The sequence below is a fragment of the Procambarus clarkii genome, chromosome 14, assembly GCF_040958095.1.
Source record: "Procambarus clarkii isolate CNS0578487 chromosome 14, FALCON_Pclarkii_2.0, whole genome shotgun sequence".
Classification (NCBI taxonomy): Eukaryota; Metazoa; Arthropoda; class Malacostraca; order Decapoda; family Cambaridae; genus Procambarus; species Procambarus clarkii.
Genome location: NC_091163.1, coordinates 45,535,796 through 45,556,072, shown reverse-complemented (window position 1 = coordinate 45,556,072; position 20,277 = coordinate 45,535,796). Strand labels below are relative to the sequence as shown.

General features: G+C 43.7%; 1 protein-coding gene across 1 annotated transcript in view; it reads left to right on the top strand.

Annotated features, from left to right (window-relative positions):
- The first annotated feature begins 904 nt into the window (after nucleotides 1–904).
- LOC123751928 (E3 ubiquitin-protein ligase RNF168-like) overlaps nucleotides 905–20,277 on the top strand; it is a 66,357-nt gene continuing 46,984 nt past the window's right edge. The window contains exons 1-2 of the mRNA XM_069324576.1: nucleotides 905–1,221; nucleotides 13,324–13,394. Of these exons, the coding sequence (XP_069180677.1) occupies nucleotides 13,389–13,394 (6 nt within the window). The 5' untranslated portion in view covers nucleotides 905–1,221; nucleotides 13,324–13,388. The remainder of the gene's footprint in view (nucleotides 1,222–13,323; nucleotides 13,395–20,277) is intronic.

Sequence of the window (20,277 nt, the reverse complement as noted above, 5' to 3'; positions counted from 1 at the left end):
TCTACAAATCAAGGGACCCAGAATGTGGAATGACCTTCCCAACCATGTTAAAGACTACCTCTCTCAACCAGTTTAAGATAAAAACGAAGCTATACCTTATAAATTCCCTGTAAGCTACCTTACCCTTCTATTGTCAACTAATGTCTGTTTTTTTTAAAGAGCGCTGTTTGTCGACATAATTGTATTTGTGATGCTTTTTCAGCTATGTTTTCATTCTACTCTTTATGCTCAATTAGTATTAAGCTTGTCATTTAAGTTTTTCATGCCCGAAACGCTTTGCGTAATAGTGGCTTTAGGCATTGTATGTACTAGCTCTACCAATAAGTCAACCAATCTTTGTAAAAATTTCTTGTATGTATGTACCTTACCTAAATAAACATTTATTTATTTATTTATTTACTTGTGTCAGTCTCGAGCCCATTGTCGATGTAACGATGTGCATTGAATTTTGTAACTAGATAATCAAGATTGTAACTTGCTTAGCTAAGTGAATTGTGGGGTTCAGTCCCTGAACCCATTATGTTCCTCTGTAACCCATTCTACTACCAGCCGATGAATGGGTATGAGGTGCATAATAAATGAACTAAACTAACTTTATTACTAAAGAAATGCAACTTTCTCAGTATAATTTATCCTATCAATTAATAATGAAGTTTTTATGTAGAGTTCAAATGTTGTTACAATGGAGGTATTATTACATTTATTGGTTTGCTTAAGGCCGTGCTTGAGACCCTGTGCGTGCTGGGGCTTTACCAAGAATGTAACACTCAATCACCAATGTTGTGCTTTCACAACCCACTCTACCTTCTTCAATATAAATAAATAAATATAAATCAATACATACCGGTAAATAATAACTAAATAAAACCCAACATTAGACATAAGTGTGGGCAAAGATCAGTAACCAAAGAAAATGGAAGAAGGAAGGTGGCGGGGAAGCGAGCGAGTGACGTCATCACAACAAAGGTTCCACTATTGGACGTGTACACGACCCGTGAGATAACACTGACGCTCCTCGCCTATCTTAAAGACGGTCTCCTGTGTCCAAAATACCCGCCAAATTGTCCCTCCCACAATACTCACAAGACAGTTGTGGCAGTGTAAGTGTGTGGTGAGGGCACACCACTGAAGACATTGAGGATATACCACGAGGAAGAGACAAAACTGTTGAAGAAAGGAGTCACTGGCTCCACCTGACCACCTTGGGCCACATTCACCAAGGTACTTACCAATGTTTTTCTTCTTAGCTACCAATGTTTTTCTTCTTAGCTACGAATGTTTTTCTTCTTAGTGGCTTTAGGCATTGTATGTACTAGCTCTATCTATAAAGCCAACAAACTTTGTAAAATCTCTTTATGTATGTACCTTTACCTAAATAAAAATTATTATTATTATTATTATTATTATTATTATTATTATTATTATTATTATTATTATTATTATTCTTAGCGCCTTCGTGGCGGGTCTGTCTAATTACCACAAGCTACACAAGCTTCAGAAAGCTTCCTGGCAATACGTTAGTAATGAATAAATATGATATGTTAGGTTAGGCAGACCTAACCTAAACTAACCTAACCTAACCTAACTTAACCAAACCAAACCTAACCAAACATAAACTAACCTAACCTAACCTAACCGACGCTTTGATCGTCGACTTTATTTGGCGTTACCAGCTCTTTATTTTCGTCTAATTTCTTAATAAAAATATACTTTTTCAGATTTAAATTATGTTTTCTCGTGTTGTACATTCAGCACCAACATTATAATGAGTAAATATATCATATTATTCATTACTAACATAAGCTTTCTGAAGCTTGTGGTAATTAGACGGACCGCTTGTAGCGACTACGTCGGTATTCAGGTAGCTACACTAAGAAGAAAAACCTTCGTAACTTTGGTCCGTCATCTAAGTGTACTGTCGACCACTCGTAACTGGATATAACTAAATTTTTCTCTACTACATAACACTGGGATCGATTTTAAGATAAACAAAAGATTATTAGTTGGCGAATCTCGTGAAGAGGAGTTCTTCGTGTTAGCTATATATGCATTCTCTGCTTGAAACTTGAAGTAAATATGTCTTTTATGATAGGAGAATTAGTTTTATAATAACAAGATATTATACCAGTAGTTATTAAGTAAATAAACACTGGTGAACATGAAATATGAGAGAAGGTTATGAGCCCCGCCTGATGGGAGCATTTACTATCACCAAATGCCCCTGTTCACCTAGTAATCAGTAAGGGTGTACCTTAGCTATACATACACACATTTAATTTATTTTGTTTGGTTTTATTTTGAAATTAAATCTGGGTGAGACAAAAGAAAAATATCCTGCACAAAGATGTTAGGTTAGGGTAAAAACTTCAAAAACTTTTCTCATTGAATAATTAAACCTATAATTATGACTATATGGACTATTAAAAAAAGAGAGAGGGAAGTAGGGTTCCTCTTCCTGTTACACAATTTGGCTGTGTGGAACCAGTAATTATTAAAAGAACGCACCATGCCGGGAAGGCTATGTAGCATTAAGGAAGTGAGGTGAGGCAGCTACTTATTTGAGGAATGCTTATTTTATTTATCTTATAAGTTGAGGCAGCCTATTTTATTTGAGGAATGCAGCTGATTCCTCTACATTTAGCATGGAACAAATTTGTGTCCAAGACCTCTTCCTGTTACACAATTTGGCTGTGTAACAATCAGTAAGTAATTATCAAAAGAAGGCACCAAGCTGGGAAGGCTATGTAGCACCATTGTGTGTAGCAATAAACCTAATTTTTTAACAAATAATGCACCTGTGAGAAACAAATCCTGTCAGCTGTAAAAATATTTAAGCAGTTATTTAAATAAAAAATATAATGAAAGAAATATTACTGGTTATTTTTATTCTATCTTTTTGTACTGTACAGTACAGTATATCCAAAGAAGTGAAATATTGAGACATAATGCACAATTTAATGAATGATTCAAAAGAAATATGACTACTGTATTACATATCAACATGAGATCTTAATGATCCATGGTTAACATGATTTAATAAGGATAATATTGGTAATAACACAAACTATAATTTAAAATCTTTATTACTGATGTTTTTGTATTAAGAAGCTTAGGTATACATAGCAATGTGCTGCTACCCTATTCTATATGGAAGATTACACAGTGTAGATAAAAAACTAGCTATAAGTTCATCTAATACTCCCATCTCACAGGATGGTTAGTCATACATGGAATCAGGGGAGAAAATACCTGCCTCAATACAAAAAACAAATCAGCTCTGACTAAACAATAACTTCACGATTTTCACAAGAGGTAAGCACTGAATCATGGAAACATTATATTATAACTACAGTTCTCTTACTAGTTTCTACAAGACTCCTCTCAAACAATGTATTTTTTTTAACATGCTTAGGCATACACAGCAATGTGCTGCTTCCCTATTCTGTATGAAGGACCATATAGTCCATTCTCTGAAACTCTCCCTGGACATGTAATAGGACCCATTATCACCACACCAGAAATAAATATCTCCTTGATATTCCCAGAGTCAAACCTAATCTGTGTAAGCACACTTATGCAAATAAAGGGACTTAGTCTATGGAACTCACTCCCTAATGAATTGAAAAGCTGTCAAACTTTTGCCTCATTCAAAAACCAAACCAAAAAGTACCTAATTTCATCTTCATAGTTTCCTACACTGCTTTAAATTTGGTCTGTATCTAGTGTTACCCAATCTCCCAATCTTTATGTACTTAATCCAAACAATTTTACCTTTGTGATCATTGCTGTCTTCTTTTCAGTGTTAGCAATATGGTGCATTGTGCCTTGTAATTTTTGTTAAACTATCATTCAAGCTGTCAATGCAATCAATCTGAGCTACCTATGTGCTTTAATATACCTTCTAATTTCTCTCATCTTTTTTTCTTTGTTTTCTTACCATGTACATTACCTGTTATCATTTTTATAAATTTTGCTAGTATTTACTACTTAAAATTTTCTCTGTTAGATTAAGGACCTGCCCGAAACGCTGCACGTACTAGTGGCTTTACAAGAATGTAATCACTGTGCTATGTATCCTCATAATCCCACTGTACCTTCTTGTATATATATATTAATAAATAATAATTAATAATAATAAATAAATAGTCTAGATAAAAAACCAGCTACAAGCTCATCCAACATCCTCACCTCACAGGACGGCCAGTCATACATGGAATCAGGAGAAAACAAAATACTTAAGGCTGATCTATTAGCTCCCACTGACAAAATCTGGGTACAGCACAAGAATATCTTCCAATATTCCTGAGTGTATGAAGTAATTACAGAGCTCAAAGTGCCTCATATCATCTAGTATGAAGTCACTGATACTGTAACAAGGCAATCACAGATATAGTGTTGGAGAGTATGTCCTCTCAAGTAAGACTGAAAACATGTTTTTTTACCCAAATGGTTAAAATCCATGGAACCGCCTACCCGCTGAAGCCGTACATGCCAAAATCCAGCTAGAAAATATCATTAGGACAATTGGCGGGACTTAACAAGCCCCCGGCTTTTTGTCTTCGTCAAGGCCACTAGATAATTAGTGGCCCTTGGGTAAATTTAGGTAAATATATACATAAATAGATACCATCGCTTCTCAAGTCTCGGGAGCGACAAGGGGAGCTATACACTATCTCTTAGAATTACGTAGGTAAACAAAAAATGTAACATATTTGTATACCACAATGTCGTTGCTGACTGTACAAGTTGAAAAAACATTGTTTTACTTTGAAATATACTAATTTTATAAGGAAATTTGACGTAAATATGTCGCAAGTGGTCACGGATAAGCTCTGATATGGCAGCGTCGTGATTGGCTACAGCTGTAAGATGAAAAATGTTACCTTCTCTCGGATTGGCCAAACTAAAAGCGTAGTGACATCTAGCAAGACCTAAGTGAACTACAGTACTTAGAAATCTTCATAAGTTTACTTCTCTGAATCGCCCTTTGGCGCGTTCTTAGCCGGCACTTGGGAACCTTCGTAGCAAACCTACTTACGAAGAAATACATGGAGCTTCGTGAATCTAGGTCCTTGTTCTTCGCACTCTCATCATCCACCATAAGTACTTGAGTGCTGTATGCTCCACCATTGTCATACATAGGCCTATGCAAGTGTTGGCGTATGGACATAGGCCTATGGAATTATTGGGGCTTGGACATTGACTTATCGAATTGTTAGTGTTTGGACTATATTGCTCTAATCATCGACCTGGAAAGTGAGGTACTGCCTCTGCTGATTAACCGAGAAAGATACAGACAAATGTCCAAATACTGATGACCTTCCAGATATTGGTGACCATCCAAATACTGGCGATCGTCCAGATGCTGGCGGCTGGGTAGTGGTAACTGTCTGGATATTGGTGGCCATTCAGGTACTAGAAACCATCTGGATATTGGTGGCCAATCAGGTACTGGAAACCGTCTGGATATGGATGGCCATTCAGGTACTAGAAACCATCTGGATATTGGTGACCATCTAGTTACTGGTAACAGTCCTGATAGTGGCAACCATCCAGTTACTGGAAACTGCCTGGTTAATGGCAGATATCCAGTTACTGGCAACTGTCTGGTTACTGGTGACTGTGCAGATAATGGTAACCTTTCAGATGCTAGCACCTGTCCAGATATGGCAACTGTCCGGATACTGGGACCTGTTCAGATATGGTAATTGTCTGGTGACAATTGACTGGTGACTGTCCAAATTGTGGCAATCTTTCAAATACTGGCAGCTGTTCAGTTTCTGGTAACTGTCCAGATACTGACGACCCCTCTAGATACTGTGACCCTCTAGATACTGGTGACCCTCTAGATACTGGTGACCCTCTAGATACTGTGACCCTCTAGATACTGTGACCCTCTAGATACTGGTGACCCTCTAGATACTGTGACCCTCTAGATACTGGTGACCCTCTAGATACTGTGACCCTCTAGATACTGTGACCCTCTAGATACTGGTGACCCTCTAGATACTGTGACCCTCTAGATACTGTGAGCCTCTAGATACTGGTGACCCTCTAGATAATGGTGACCCTCTAGATAATGGTGACCCTCTAGATAATGGTGACCCTCTAGATAATGGTGACCCTCTAGATAATGGTGACCCTCTAGATAATGGTGACCATCCAGATATTGGTGACCATCCAGATACTGGTGACCATCCAGATATTGGTGACCATCCAGATATTGGTGACCATCCAGATGCTAGTAACCAGACATTGGTGACTGGTCACTGGCAATTGTCCAGTTACTGGTGACTATCCATATACTGTCAACCATCCAAAGATATTTTGTGTAGTGCATCCTGGGGTTCAGGGGCTTTCTTGTTTGACACTCAGACAATTGGGTATGGCTCACAGCAGGTTTCTGGAGTTTGTGTCTCATCCCATTTTGGGTGGATGGCCTGGCTCAGGTGCCTGGCCCGGTGCTGGGGTCCCATCATGGTGCCTGGCCAAGTGCTGGGGTCCTATCATGGTGCCTGGCCCGGTGTTGGGGTCCCATCGTGGTGCCTGGCCCGGTGCTGGGGTCCTATTGTGGTTCCTGGCCTGGTGCTAGGGTACCATTGTGGTTTCTGTGTTTTTCTTGTGAGTTTTGTCTTCAGTTTTTGGAAGATTTTCATTTTGATTCAAAATGAAGATTCTTCATTTTGGAAGAAAATGCAGAATAGAACCAGTGAAGAGCAGGGGTGCCATAGGCACAATCAGAGAACACTGTATAAACATCAGAGGTCCACGGTTGTTCAACATCCTCCCGTGAGCTTAAGAAATATTGCTGGAACAACTGCGGACACCTTCAAGAGAAAACTAGATAATTTTCTCCAAGGAGTGCCGAACCAACTGGACTGTGGTGGATATGTGGGCCTGCGGGTCGCTGCAAGCAACAGCCTAGCGGACCAAACTCTCACAAGTCAAGCCAGGCCTCGGGCCGGGCTTGGGGAGTAAAAGAACTCCCAGAACCCCATCATCCAGATATCAACCAGTTCTGGGATTTCTTCATACCTCTATTTCTTCAAAGGAAAGGGTGGGGAAGAGGGTTGTATTCTTTCCTCTTCCAGATAACTATGTGGGAATGCAGGCAGGAGACACTGACACTGTGGCAGAAAATTCGGGTTAATTTTGTCTCCACCCAACACTACATTGCCTAACTGCTGTCTAGCAAGAGATAAGTGCATGGAGACTTAATATGCCATAACTCACAGGAAACTTCAACAGTAATCAACCATAAATAACCAATTTTCATTGTGCCTGTTTATGTATGACCCTACTGCCAGGCGTACACTATATGCTTAACCCACCTCCACGTATCTACCTCAGTAAACATTACCAAGTATCTACCACCGTAAACATGTCCAAACCTGGCAACAAGCAAGGTAGAGGTGCCTCTCGCCCATTCAACTTGTTACCAAGAGACCCAAATGAAACAACGGCAACACTGGGATCATCGCCAGTGTTGGTAAATACAGCACCTGGCGTTACCAACCCTCTCTCCCAGCTGCTGCCAACGACTCAACTCAAAACTCAAGCTGTGGAATTCACTCAATCTATGCCTCCCTGTATAAATTTCAAACCATTGCGGGACAACAAATGGCTGAAGAAACTACACAATCTAGTGTAGATTGTGTAGTTTCAATCTAGTTTCCTCGGAAGCAATTGCGGCCCTCCAAGCCACGGTCTCCCATCAACAACAAACTATGTCCGCCTCCTTTAATCTTCGATGACCAACAATCAAGCAATTCACAAGTGACACAATGGAGCAAATAAATAAGATTATGACCAGAGAAATGCAACCAGGATAAAGCGACATCCTTCAAAAGCTGGAAAAATAAATAAATCTCCAGATGCACCAGGCGGCTTCTGAAGACGCCTTAGAACAACAACAACTTCACGACTCTCTGAGCATTAGCTCTGCGGATCTACCAGAGGAACTACAAGGTGAGAACTGCTGTAATGTAGCCCACGCCCTTAATTATTTTAAAGATCAAAGTCTACGTTGATATCAAATCGGCTGTCAGAAAAGATTAAAACAGTCCCCACAGCATTACGTGAATGCTCATCAAACTTGCAAATCAGGCTGCTAAGTATGACCTCATGCAAACAGCTGCAAAGCAAAAAACCATCCTCTATATAAATGAGTGCCTTACCAAGCAGCATGGATCCCTCCTCTACAGACTGCGTCAAATTCACCAACAAAACCCAGATGTTATTAAGCAGTGCTACACTAGGAATGGAACGATCATTGTAAAAAGGAAAGAGCAGGAAGAAGATATGAAATAAAGTGTGATCAACAACTACTGACCTTTAATGACTGTGGCATATCTGAAAACCAGAATCTTTCCAATGTCAATACTGAAAATATCTCATGAGTGTCTGAGCCTAACCTGGCCTAACCTTGTCCAAGGTGCTGTCTTTCACTCTATTGGTTAAATAATGCTCTCTCATCCATAAAAGTTCCTAACTTCTCAGTAAAGTCTCCATGTACTTATGTAAGCATCTACCTCAGTATCTTAGTAAAATCTTACTCAAATGTATTATCTTACTCTGTTATCTTTAAATTTAATGGTATTTTGATTTATATTGTTCACTTATTGGATTTAATTAATATAGGTCATATTTTTCTTAAGTGAGCAGTCTCCGTGGTGTAGTGGTAAGACACTCGCCTGGCGTTCCGCGAGCGCTATGTCATGGGTTCGTATCCTGGCCGGGGAGGATTTACTGGGCGCAATTCCTTAACTGTAGCCTCTGTTTAACGCAACAGTAAAATGTGTACTTGGATGAAAAAACGATTCTTCGCGGCAGGGGATCGTATTCCAGGGACCATAGGATTAAGGACTTGCCCGAAACGCTACGCGTACTAGTGGCTCTACAAGAATGTAACAACTCTTCTATATATCTCAAAAAAAAAAAAAAAAAAATATTAATTATAGGATCATAACTAAGCTAATTATAGTTAATTATCATTAAAATTATATTACTTTATGATTATTTAAGTCAGTATTAATTAATTAAGATTAACCTTGTAATTTTTTGTCTTCATTAATTCCATATTCTTATTGAACATTATTCTTGTCAATCTTTATTGATTTTTGTTTTTACTTGTGTATCCTTCTTGTCTAACTACAGTGATCTTTATTTGACTTTTTTGTGTGTGTTTTTGTTATAGTTATTTTATATTTACAGCAGATATAGTATTTTACTGTTGTGTAATTGCTTGCCTTATTGTATCTTGACTCCATTGCATCTACATGCAAGCTGATATTGATCCTCAACTAAATCTGCTCTCACACATCTACAATAACCATCATATTGATCATCACTACTGCACCTATTACACACCAAACTTTGCACAAAAAAAAAAAAAAAACTCCAAAATAACACTTGCCTATCAGTTTTCAACCAAAATGTCAGATCACTTGGTAAAAAATTTGATGATATAAATGCACTACTCACAGCATTAGGTACTAAACTATCATTTATTATTTTAACAGAGACCTGGCTAAGTAAAGACTATACTCAACTCTACTTTTTCACTTATTGTGTTGCATATAATATTACTTGATGTTGAATTATAATGCAACTTGCATACATTAAGTATACACCTGATTAATAGTGTCACAATAATGCACACACAAATGTTTTCAATTACGCCATGTATGTATTCACATTTTTCATTATTATATTTACACACATCAACTCACTATTTACAGGTTTTTGCAACATCATTGCACATTTAGAAGTCTTGGAGATAGTGGTAGTCGTTGAAGCAGTTGACAGCGCACAACGGGACTGCACACACTTCACACCATATTTGCACTAGTTTACGTTTCTGTGGTCTCTCTTTTTTTTGTTGTTGTTGTTCTACAAACTATGCAATCACGTTGGCCTATTGCACGCTTTCCAGCTGGTGGCAAATGTTTTAGTCTGTGTGGTTAAAAGGCCTCCGTGTAAGTGAGCCTGGGTGTAGCAGCATGTTGCAACACTGGGTTCATGATGGGGTCTTTGTATGCCAGGAATTTCTTTGCCAAACTTTGTTAGTAACTTTGTCACAAGTGTAAAACCAAACGAACGGAAACTTGGTTTATGTCCAGTTTTCACCAGATACATATTGTAGCTGTTCAGCATGCTTACGTCAACCAGATGGAAAAACACTTTTCTCATCCACTTCAATGTTTTCCTAACACACTCGACAGCACCCACCATCATGTCAAGTTTATCAACCAAACGCATGTTGATATTATAGTCAAGAAGACAATCTGGCTTATATACTGGTTGTTTTGTTACTCGGTTCACCTTGCCACTGTTCACCATTGTACCATCATGAACGGTTGTCAGCAAGTTCACTTCTCTCATCTTTCCACCTAACTGAGAGTATTTGATCACTTTTTCTTAGCTGGCAGTCACCAACTTCAAGATTACTGTCAAACACTGGCATTTCTCGTCTTCTTGGCTTTACTGTGCCACACACTCCAGTTCTATTTTCAATCAAGAACCTAGCTAGTAAGGGACTTGTATAGTAGTTATCTGTGTATAAAATGTGGCCCTTGTTCATCCATGGTGCCATCAGTGACTTTACCACACTACCTGAGAAACCATGTTGGTCGTTACCGGGAATGTCTACATTGCTAATAGAATACAGAATCATGTAAACACGTATCCTGTTTCACAGTCACAAAGAACAACGAATTTCAATCCAAATCTTTTGTGATTGGAGGGAATATACTGCTTGAACGCAACACGTCCTTTGAAAAGCACAAGGGATTCGTCAGTCACCAGCTTCTGTGCTGGTACGTTGAAATATCTGTACTTTCCAATCACTTCATTCATAATATGCCTGACTCTCCAAAGTCTATCAATCTCTGTCTGGTCTTCATTACTTGCAAAATGAAGACACCTGAGGAGTATCTGAAACCTGTCTTGGGACATATATTTCCCGAACTAAGGTGTTGGAACAGTCTGGTCTTTGCTCCAATAATCTGAGATAATATGTTTTACACAATGTTTCATCAACATACATAGTGCCAAAAATAAATACATTTCACCTACAGTGGTGTTTTTCCAATGCTGTAATCGTGAAAATTCTGTTATATTTTTCCAATGAGATGAGCTGCATGAAGGTTCGTTTGGTGTACAATATATTCCATGAGCGTCTCATCATTAAATGCTGTAAAATAGTCTATTTCACACACGTCCTCACCAGTATCAGGGAAAAGGTTTGTAATACCATCACTCCACACAAGTACACCTTGTGTCCTGCGAGACGAAACACCGGCATGACGGCGAAGAATCGTTGCACACCATGTACCAGGAGCTGAAGCCTGTCTATGCAAAGTACGGGTGCTATGTGAACATGAGGTAATATCACGTGAACATGAGGGTCTTGGTTCCTCATGTGGTGCCCTGCGGCGGCGCTTGGCTGGGCGAGACGCTGCTGACGCGACAAAATCTCGCTTGGTAACACCACTGGCACTAGCGACAGGCATGGTAACACTATGTTCTGAATCCACCTCATTAAAAGCAGAAAAAGAGTCACCTTCCTCTGACTCGTCGCCCAAAATATTCTCATACTCTAAATAAGTACAAGAACTGTGTGGTCGTGCATGAATTGGAGTAGACACTGGGCGAGGTGGCACTGGTAAGCGTGTAGGCCCCGCAATGGGAAGAGGCTGTATTCTCAAATTCACAATGTGCTACTATCATCGGTCAATTGTGTGTAGTGCTTATCAATGTCAGAGTTATCAATATCACATTCCTCACCATCAGAAAATAATTCACTAGTTATAATTCACTTAACTCTTGAGTAAGTGATTGAGTGGTGTGTGCCCGGGAGGCGTTTGGCCGTGCGCTCGCCATGGTGACTGCTAGGTAACTGAGGCTTTCCACGCGTTGGTGGCGGAGCTAGATTTTTTCAAAATGGCGGCTGTTTACTATAGCCCCTAGGCAGCGTATGGGGAGCCCCCACTACCCCCACTGGCTATTCAAATCTTGCGCGGTACTTCATTACGTCATGTGACGTGATGCGCACTTTTGCGTAAGTTACTCAAAAGTCATATGACGTGTTGTGCAGCTTAAGGGTTAAGTGAAGGAGTATTACCTGATGCTTGGACAAAGAGTGTTATTGTTCATATCCCCAAACCACACTCAGATAATTATAGGCCCATATCTCTAACATCGTGTGTTTGTAAAGTGCTTGAACACATTGTCCTTAACAGACTCACGTATCGTATACAGGGGCACCTGTCTCCCCAACTGTTTGGATTTATGCCTGGGCTCAGTACACAACACTGTTTTCCTGACTACTTCGCTCATATTGAAGCTTCCCCTCAAGCCGTCTTCATCAACCTAGCAGCAGCTTTTGATACAGCAAACAGGGAAATCATGCTAGAACAGCTTGCTGAGCTGGGAATACAAGGAAAATTACTGTAATGGATAATGGGCTGCTGAAATGGTCTAATCAAACAGCATGTTTTGTTTAACCACTGTACTGTTCTGCATTAAAATATGACAACCCCTTGGTGCACAGAAAATAAATTCTTTCCAAACAATTATTTTCTCTTCTTATATTGTTAAAAGAAGTCTCTAAACAATGAGAATAACTGGAAAAGTAGGACGCTGGATACTCAATTTCCTGTCGAACAGAACACAAAGAGTAACAGTCAATCAGATAAAATCGAGTCCAAGCGATGTTAAAAGCTCTGTACCTCAAGGTACAGTCCTTGCACTGCTACTGTTCCTTATTCTCATATCTGATATAGACAAAAATACACGTCACAGCTTCGTGTCGTCCTTTGCAGATGACACAAAAATCAGCATGAAAATTACCTCTGCTGAAGACATTGAAAAACTACAAGCAGATGTCAACAAAGTTTTCGATTGAGCAGCAGAAAATAACATGATGTTTAACAATGATAAATTTCAGGTACTCAGGTACGGTAAAAATGAGGATCTGAAACATAATACATGCCTAATTAAACAGCTTGTCTTATATACTCGCATTTGGGTGAGGTGATATGTTGCAACAGTTTTGTATGAGGTGAACAAACTTTTGACCAACACAAGACAGAACACGGAACATTGGGTACTAATTGGATAAATGAGAGGGAAGAATGGAAGTAACTGCAAAGGGCCTATTGGCCCATACTTACTCTTGATGCGTCTGGTACTCCGTACCAATATAGAACCTGTTCTTAGCATAATACATAAACAAAATTATTACATTTTTCTAAACATTTATTATGTTTTGATGGGAAAATTTAGTTATAGAAACCTTAAATGTTTTATTTCCCCTAATAGGTAATACGGCTTCCAGTCTCTGCTCGGCTACCAAGGACGATAGCAAACACAACTTCTGCCCATTAATGATGGTAAGGACAATTTTATTCTTACTGTACAAGAGGTGAGTGTGTGTGTCATGTTGATGTCATTAACCAGTTATGGTGAGCATATTAATCATGATGTTTACAGTAACTAGTGATAATGACTGTATTTATTATGTTTTCAATAACTAGTGATGGTGAGTGTATTTATTATAATGTTATTAACTAATGATGGTGAGTATTAATCTTGATGTCATTAACCAGTAATGGTGAATGTATTAATCATGGTGTTGTCATTAACCAGTGATGGTGAATGTATTAATCATGGTGTTGTCATTAACCAGTGATGGTGAGTGTATTAATCATGGTGTTGTCATTAACCAGTGATGGCGAGTGTATTAATCATATTGTCATTAACCAGTGATGGTGAATGTATTATTGTTATCACCCAGTGATGGTGAGTGTATTATTGTTATCACCCAGTGATGGTGAGTGTATTAATCATGGTGTCATTAACCAGTGATGGTGAGTATTAATCTTGATGTCATTAACCAGTAATGGCGAGTGTATTAATCATATTGTCATTAACCAGTGATGGTGAGTGTATTAATCATATTGTCATTAACCAGTGATGGTGAGTGTATTAATCATGGTGTTATTAACCAGTGCTAGCAAGTGTATTAATCATGGTGTCATTACCCTGTGATGGTGAGTGTATTATTGTTATCACCCAGTGATGGTGAGTATTATTGTTATCACCCAGTGATGGTGAGTGTATTATTGTTATCACCCAGTGATGGTGAGTGTATTATTGTTATCACCCAGTGATGGTGAGTGTATTATTGTTATCACCCAGTGATGGTGAGTGTATTATTGTTATCACCCAGTGATGGTGAGTGTATTATTGTTATCACCCAGTGATGGTGAGTGTATTATTGTTATCACCCAGTGATGGTGAGTGTATTATTGTTATCACCCAGTGATGGTGAGTGTATTATTGTTATCACCCAGTGATGGTGAGTGTATTATTGTTATCACCCAGTGATGGTGAGTGTATTATTGTTATCACCCAGTGATGGTGAGTGTATTATTGTTATCACCCAGTGATGGTGAGTGTATTATTGTTATCACCCAGTGATGGTGAGTGTATTAATCATGGTGATATTAACTAGTTATGTTGAGTGTATTAACCCTCTGAACTGCACATAGTGCCTTAATGCACTCAATCGGGGGTGCGCATAACCCCTTAATGCACTCGTAGATATATTGTAGGATTCAAAACTTGGGTACAAGATGGAGGCCTGAGGCTTCCAATGAGCATCCACCAGTTTGAAAAAAATTCCAAGCATGCCCCACAGCCGTGGGCAGACTCATTTTCTGGCGGGAGCCCCTACGGCTCCCCGGAGCTATCCATGGCTGATATGGATACCCTAACTATTTTGCATCAGTCGATGTGGGTGGAGTTCTAGGCCTACTTGGGACCACGAGCCAGAACCTGGCCCCTCAGAGAGGCACGAGGAGCAATGGCCCATAGAAATGCACATGTGATTTGGAGCATTCTATATCTGCCATCGACCGGGACAGGCACCCAGAAAGGTAAGCGCCACAAAACAAACCCCTATTCTGGTTAACAACAAAAATCGACAAACGAGTGGACAGAACTCCCCCAGGAAAACGAACTAACAAGCATGACGTCACATGAGCTGCGCCGCATGTCTGCGCAGCTTCCCCCCTTCCCGGGAGGGGGAAGGGGGAGCCCCAGACCCCCACGCCGGCGATCCCCGCGCCGGCGATCCCCGCCCCAGTTCCTCGGCTGATGGGATAATGCACGGTTGTGTGGCTCCAGCTCCGGTCTTGTCTCAGTGCTGTGACTTGTTTTCAGTGCTGCTCTTACGGTGGTCGTGTGAGCTGGGAGTAGTATTCTCAGGTACTCGGGCTGCATGTGCTTAGGGTCACCCTCCCTGAGTGCCCTGTAAGTACCACCCTTGGGGCTTGGGGTTGCCTTCCACAAGTCACCTTGGGTCTACCTCTGTTGGCTTTTTGCTGCTTGGCGTTTGGCCGCCCCGAGTGTTTGGGGGTTTTACTCCCTTGTTTACCTTGGGGTAAGTGGTAGTTATAGCACTGGTGGGGCGCAGGGTACTGCGTAGCTAGTTTTCACCTATGACAGCGGCCGGCTCTGTTCCCTCTGGGTACGTTGTCCGCTTGTGTGGTTTTTCTTTTATATTTGTTTTTGCCTGGTAGGGGGGTCTGCCTTGTGTTCCCCCCCCCTTATATTAGGTTCGTTTGTGTGGTGGCACCCCCTGCTTCGCCCTCATGGGTGGACACGTCCCGTGGGTTCAGCTTTATCAGTTTGCTTGGTAGTTTGGGGCACCGGTTAGCAGTGTCCTGCCTCCTGCCTGGGATAACCCTTAGCAGACCCAGTCTAGGGGCCCTGGGAAACCCCGCGGGGGCTCTCGGGTCCGATAGTGGAGACCCTTGGGTCCCCTCTCGCTTTGTGCGAGTTGAGGGTTGCTCTGTCCCTTTGTCTCAGGGTGACTCTCCTTGTTTTTGCCTCCATCATGCTGCCTGTTGGGTCGGTGACACATTCGACCCTGAGTCCTGCGAGCTTTGTTGCTTGTTCGTGACTCGATTCACCCAGTCTGCTGATGAATTCTCATGGGTGCAGGCAGCTTGCACGTTGCTGGGTAGGATGTTGCAACGCGCTCAGGTTTGTCGCTTCCCCGGACGCCCTAATGCTGCCCCGCTTGTGTAGGGACCCAGACTTGGGGGTTTTGGTCACTTCAGCCTTGGTTCTTCCACGCCCCCCTTGTTTTTTCCCCTCCTGCTTCCGGCCCCTATACATCTGCAGGCTTCGGGGTCGGGGCGGGGTTAGAGGTTCTGAGACTTGGGCAGTTTCGGGGGTTGCCCCATCCGGGGTAGCTGCGGAGGCATTCGAGTCTGTTCCTCCGGCCGATGCTCCGGGGTCTGACCAGTGAGCCCCTTCTCTTCCAGCTCTCTCGGCTGCCCCGGCTTTTTCTTGTGGGGCCGGGGCTTTGGAGGTCGACTCGGCCCCGGGGCCTGGTGTAGAGGCTCCTGGGGTTGGGGAGGAGCGGCCTTGGGGGCCTTGGGCTCCATTGCGCCCCGCCTGGATTTCCGTCCTTCTAAGTGGGGCTTACTGTTGCGAGGAGTGGGGTTTTCTTTCCCCCCTCTGCGTACAATATGGGCTTGGGTTCTGCTCCTCCCCGGGTTCGGTTCCGTGTCCCTGTGGTTTCTTCGGTTCCGTCTTCCGGAGGTTTTCAGCTAACTGCATCTCTTCGTCTGTGGTGCAGTTGGCCTTTGCGGCTTGCCTCCTGTGTGTCCTGGAGTTTGCCTCCATACTGGTTCCTTCTGTTCTGGACAGGTTGGGCTCCTTGTAGCCGTTTGGGCTCCTTGTAGCCGTTTGGGCTCCTTGTAGCCGTTTTGGGCTCCTTTTAGCCGTTTTGGGCTCATTGTAGCCGTTTTGGGCTCCTTGTAGCCATTTGGGCTCCTTGTTGCAGTTTGGGCTGCTTGTCGCCAGTTGGGCTACTTCTCGCCTTGTTGGGCTACTGTTGCCAGTTGGGCTACTTCTCGCCTTGTTGGGCTACTTCTCGACTGGTTGGGCTACTTCTCGCCTTGTTGGGCTACTTTTTTTTTTTCGCGTCCTGCGCATGCGCCGTGGGAGTTAGTTTTGGTTCCGGGCGGTGTGCACATGTGTTCTGCATCCATTTTCTCTCGGGGTTCTTCACCTCTCGCTCTTTTCTTAATCCAATCCGTGCCCTGTTGCTTGGGGGGTGTTCTGGGGTGCCGCTGTGGGGAAGTCATGTGGTTTTTCCCTGCGTTCTAGGGTGGGGAGCCTCCTTCGCTGCTCCCCTCCTCTCCAGCATGCGCGCCCTGGCCGCCTCTGGCGGCTATGGACTCGAAATCTTGAGTCATGGCCCTTCAGCGCCTATGTTCTGCAGGTGAGTTGGTGCGGTTTGGCATCTCCTTCGTCCTGATGCTGTTTTTGTTTTAGGAAGTAGGAATGGGTGTACATACGTCCTTGAGAACGTGGACCATACCACCCGAGGTGCCTACTGCAGGGCTATTAGCCCATACTGGGCAGCTCTTGTTCTCTCCACCTGATTCCTTCCTCGGTTCACGGGTGTCTGATGTCCCTTCCGAGGCGGCTCCTGCCTGTACTCCTGCCCCTCTCCTATGCTTGTCTAACCTTGCTTGAGTTCGGGGCCCCGCCTCCACCTTGTTCCGCAGTGCAGCGGTGGGGGTGCTTGTTCGGTGGTACGTTTTCCTGTGTCGAGGGTGTTTTGTGCTCGCCTCCTTGTGCTTGCAGGTTTGGGTTCTGGCTTTTTGGTTCCGCCTCTCCCCTGTCGTTTGCCTATTGAGTGGATTCTGTGCTTCATGGGCGCTCTCGTCTCTGCTCTTGGGGCTGTGTATGGGGTCAGGCCAAGTTGGGCTGCCTAATGTGTTCCTTCGATTACCTGTTACACTGCACACATTTCTTCTACCGTCCCTGTGGCTCAGTTGGGTGCTCGGTTTCTGCCTGTGTTCCTTTGTGTGCCACTCATGTACGATTTATCTATCTTCTATTGCTTCCTCGGGGAGTGTGGTGACGTTTTGCTGCGGTTTTGGTACTGCAGCTGCGTGTCAGGGTTGGTTGTGGCATTATGTTCGGCTCTTCCGTGCTCCCTCTGGGGCCCTCCCTCCTTGCTGGTCTTGCTGTGCCGGGCCTGTTTTTTCCATGTTCCTTGGATTCTCTGGTTTGTCCTCGCCTCGTTGTGCTGGCTGGGGATGAGCTTGGGGTCTTCATCTCGCCCCTCGCCTATCCTCCGGTTTCGGTTCAAGTTCCAGAGCCAAGTGGGCTCCCTTCCTTAGTGTTTTTCCCGGCTGCCCCGGGGTTTTTCTTGACGCTGGGGCTTTGAGGGGACAGCTCGGCCCCGGGGCCTGCAGGGGGGGTTCCCGGGGCTGGGGTGGGGCTCACGTGAGGGGCCTCAGGCCCCGTTGGTCCCCGCCGGGGTATTTCTACCCCTCTGGGCGGGGCTTGCGGTTTTGTGGTGTGGGGTTTTTCCGTTCCCCCTCTTCGCATGTGCTTTGTGGGCGTCGGCCCCTGCCTGGGCTCGGTTTCCTTGTCCGTTATGCCTGTTGTTTCCGTCCTGTCGGTGGATGCTTTTCTACGGTCTTCGCCCCTTTTTTCCGAGACGGGCCTTCTCCGTCATGTCCCCCTCTTCTTGGGGTTTCTGCATGACTTTTGGTCTCGGTGCGACAGGGTTTTTGTGCCTTCGTCCTTTGTGTTTGCTTCTTTTTGTTCTCGAAGGTTCAGGACGGTTTTGCTACTTCCCTCCGGTCCTTTCTAGAGCTTGTGGGTCCTATTCCTGGCAGCTTCTGGGTGTTTGGCCTTCTTGTTCTTTTGTGCATATCTCTTCTCTTCGCGCTATCTCGGCGCTACTTGTTTTCCTGGGGGCGATTTTGCTCCTCTTAATGAGTCTTTTCGCTCCTGCCCTTCTGCGGGATGTTGGTGTGGGGCGGCTCCTTGTGTTGGTTCCTTCCCTGTCGGCTCCACTTGTAGCGGTGGACTTGCACGCTTGTGGCATTTTGGTTTTGGTCCTGCGTTTTCTTTTCCCTCCTGGGGCTGTCATAGGATTGGCTTGCGGAGGATGTAGAAGAGCTTGGGGCCGTTCCTGGGACTGGCACCTTGGTTTCTGCTGCTAGCTTTCGGTATCGATGTTCCTTCTGCGCCGTTTTGCAGGCTGTCTCGTGCGTTGTTTCACCTCCGGCCTGCTTATGTACTGCCTGTGCCGTCCTGTCTTTGGACAGGGTGCTCTCCTGTTTTTCTTCTCCATGGTGGTTGTGGCTCCTTGGGGTCAGGTTCGCTTTGCCTCGGCTCTCTTTTTATGTTGGCATTGGCCTCTGGGGGTCATGTGGCAGAGCTTCATGCTCTTCTCAGGCGCAGTGGTTTTGGGCTCCTATGGTCGTGGTCATAGGTTTCTTCGTCTGCGGCCGTTCTCCCTTTTTCTGGTGAATGATGTGCCTGCTGCGTTCCGGAGGGTTCCTTGAGTTGTCGTCTCGACTTCGTGTTGTGGAGTGGTTCACCGACCGCCTCCGGGGTATGTCCCCTTGTTTTCTTAGGTAGTCTTTGGTGAAGTAGCTCCAGGGAGCCGTAGGGGCTCCCCCCAGAAAACCAGTGTTGAATGTAATGAAACGCCATTTTCTGGGTGAGTCCCGGAGGCTTCCCGGCACCCTCCCGCCCTCCGGTTGGCGTTTTTTTCGCGGTTTTGATATCCAGCCTCAAAACTGGGGCGGGGATCGCCGGTGCGGGGGTCTGGGGCTCCCCCTTCCCCCTCCCCGGGAGGGGGGAGCTACGCAGACATGCGGCGCGGCTCGTGTGACGTCATGCTTGTTAGTTCGTTTTCCTGGGGGAGTTCTGTCCACTCATTTGTCGATTTTTGTTGTTAACCAGAATAGGGGTTTGTTTTGTGGCGCTTACCTTTCTGGGTGCCTGTTCCGGTCAATGGCAGATATAGAATGCTCCAAATCACATATGCATTTCTATGGGCCATTGCTCCCCATGCCTCTCTGAAGGGGCCAGGTTCTGGCTCGTGGTCCCCAGTAGGCCTTGAACTACACCCACATCGACTGATGCAAAATAGTTAGGGTATCCATATCAGCCATGGATAGCTCCGGGGAGCCTCCGGGACTCACCCAGAAAATGGCGTTTCATTACATTCAACGCTGGTTTTTTACTGTAGCAACCATGTCAGACACATCCACATTGAGCTCCCAGTCCCCATTCGGCCATGTTGAGAAAACACTCCGATGTTGAAATACAGGGCATATTGCTTGGAGATGACCATGCCAATGATATTGATAACTCGAATCTGGAAAAAGATCTAATACTGTACAGGTTACTAGTGATATGGATATTGAAGTGGTCGATGTGAAG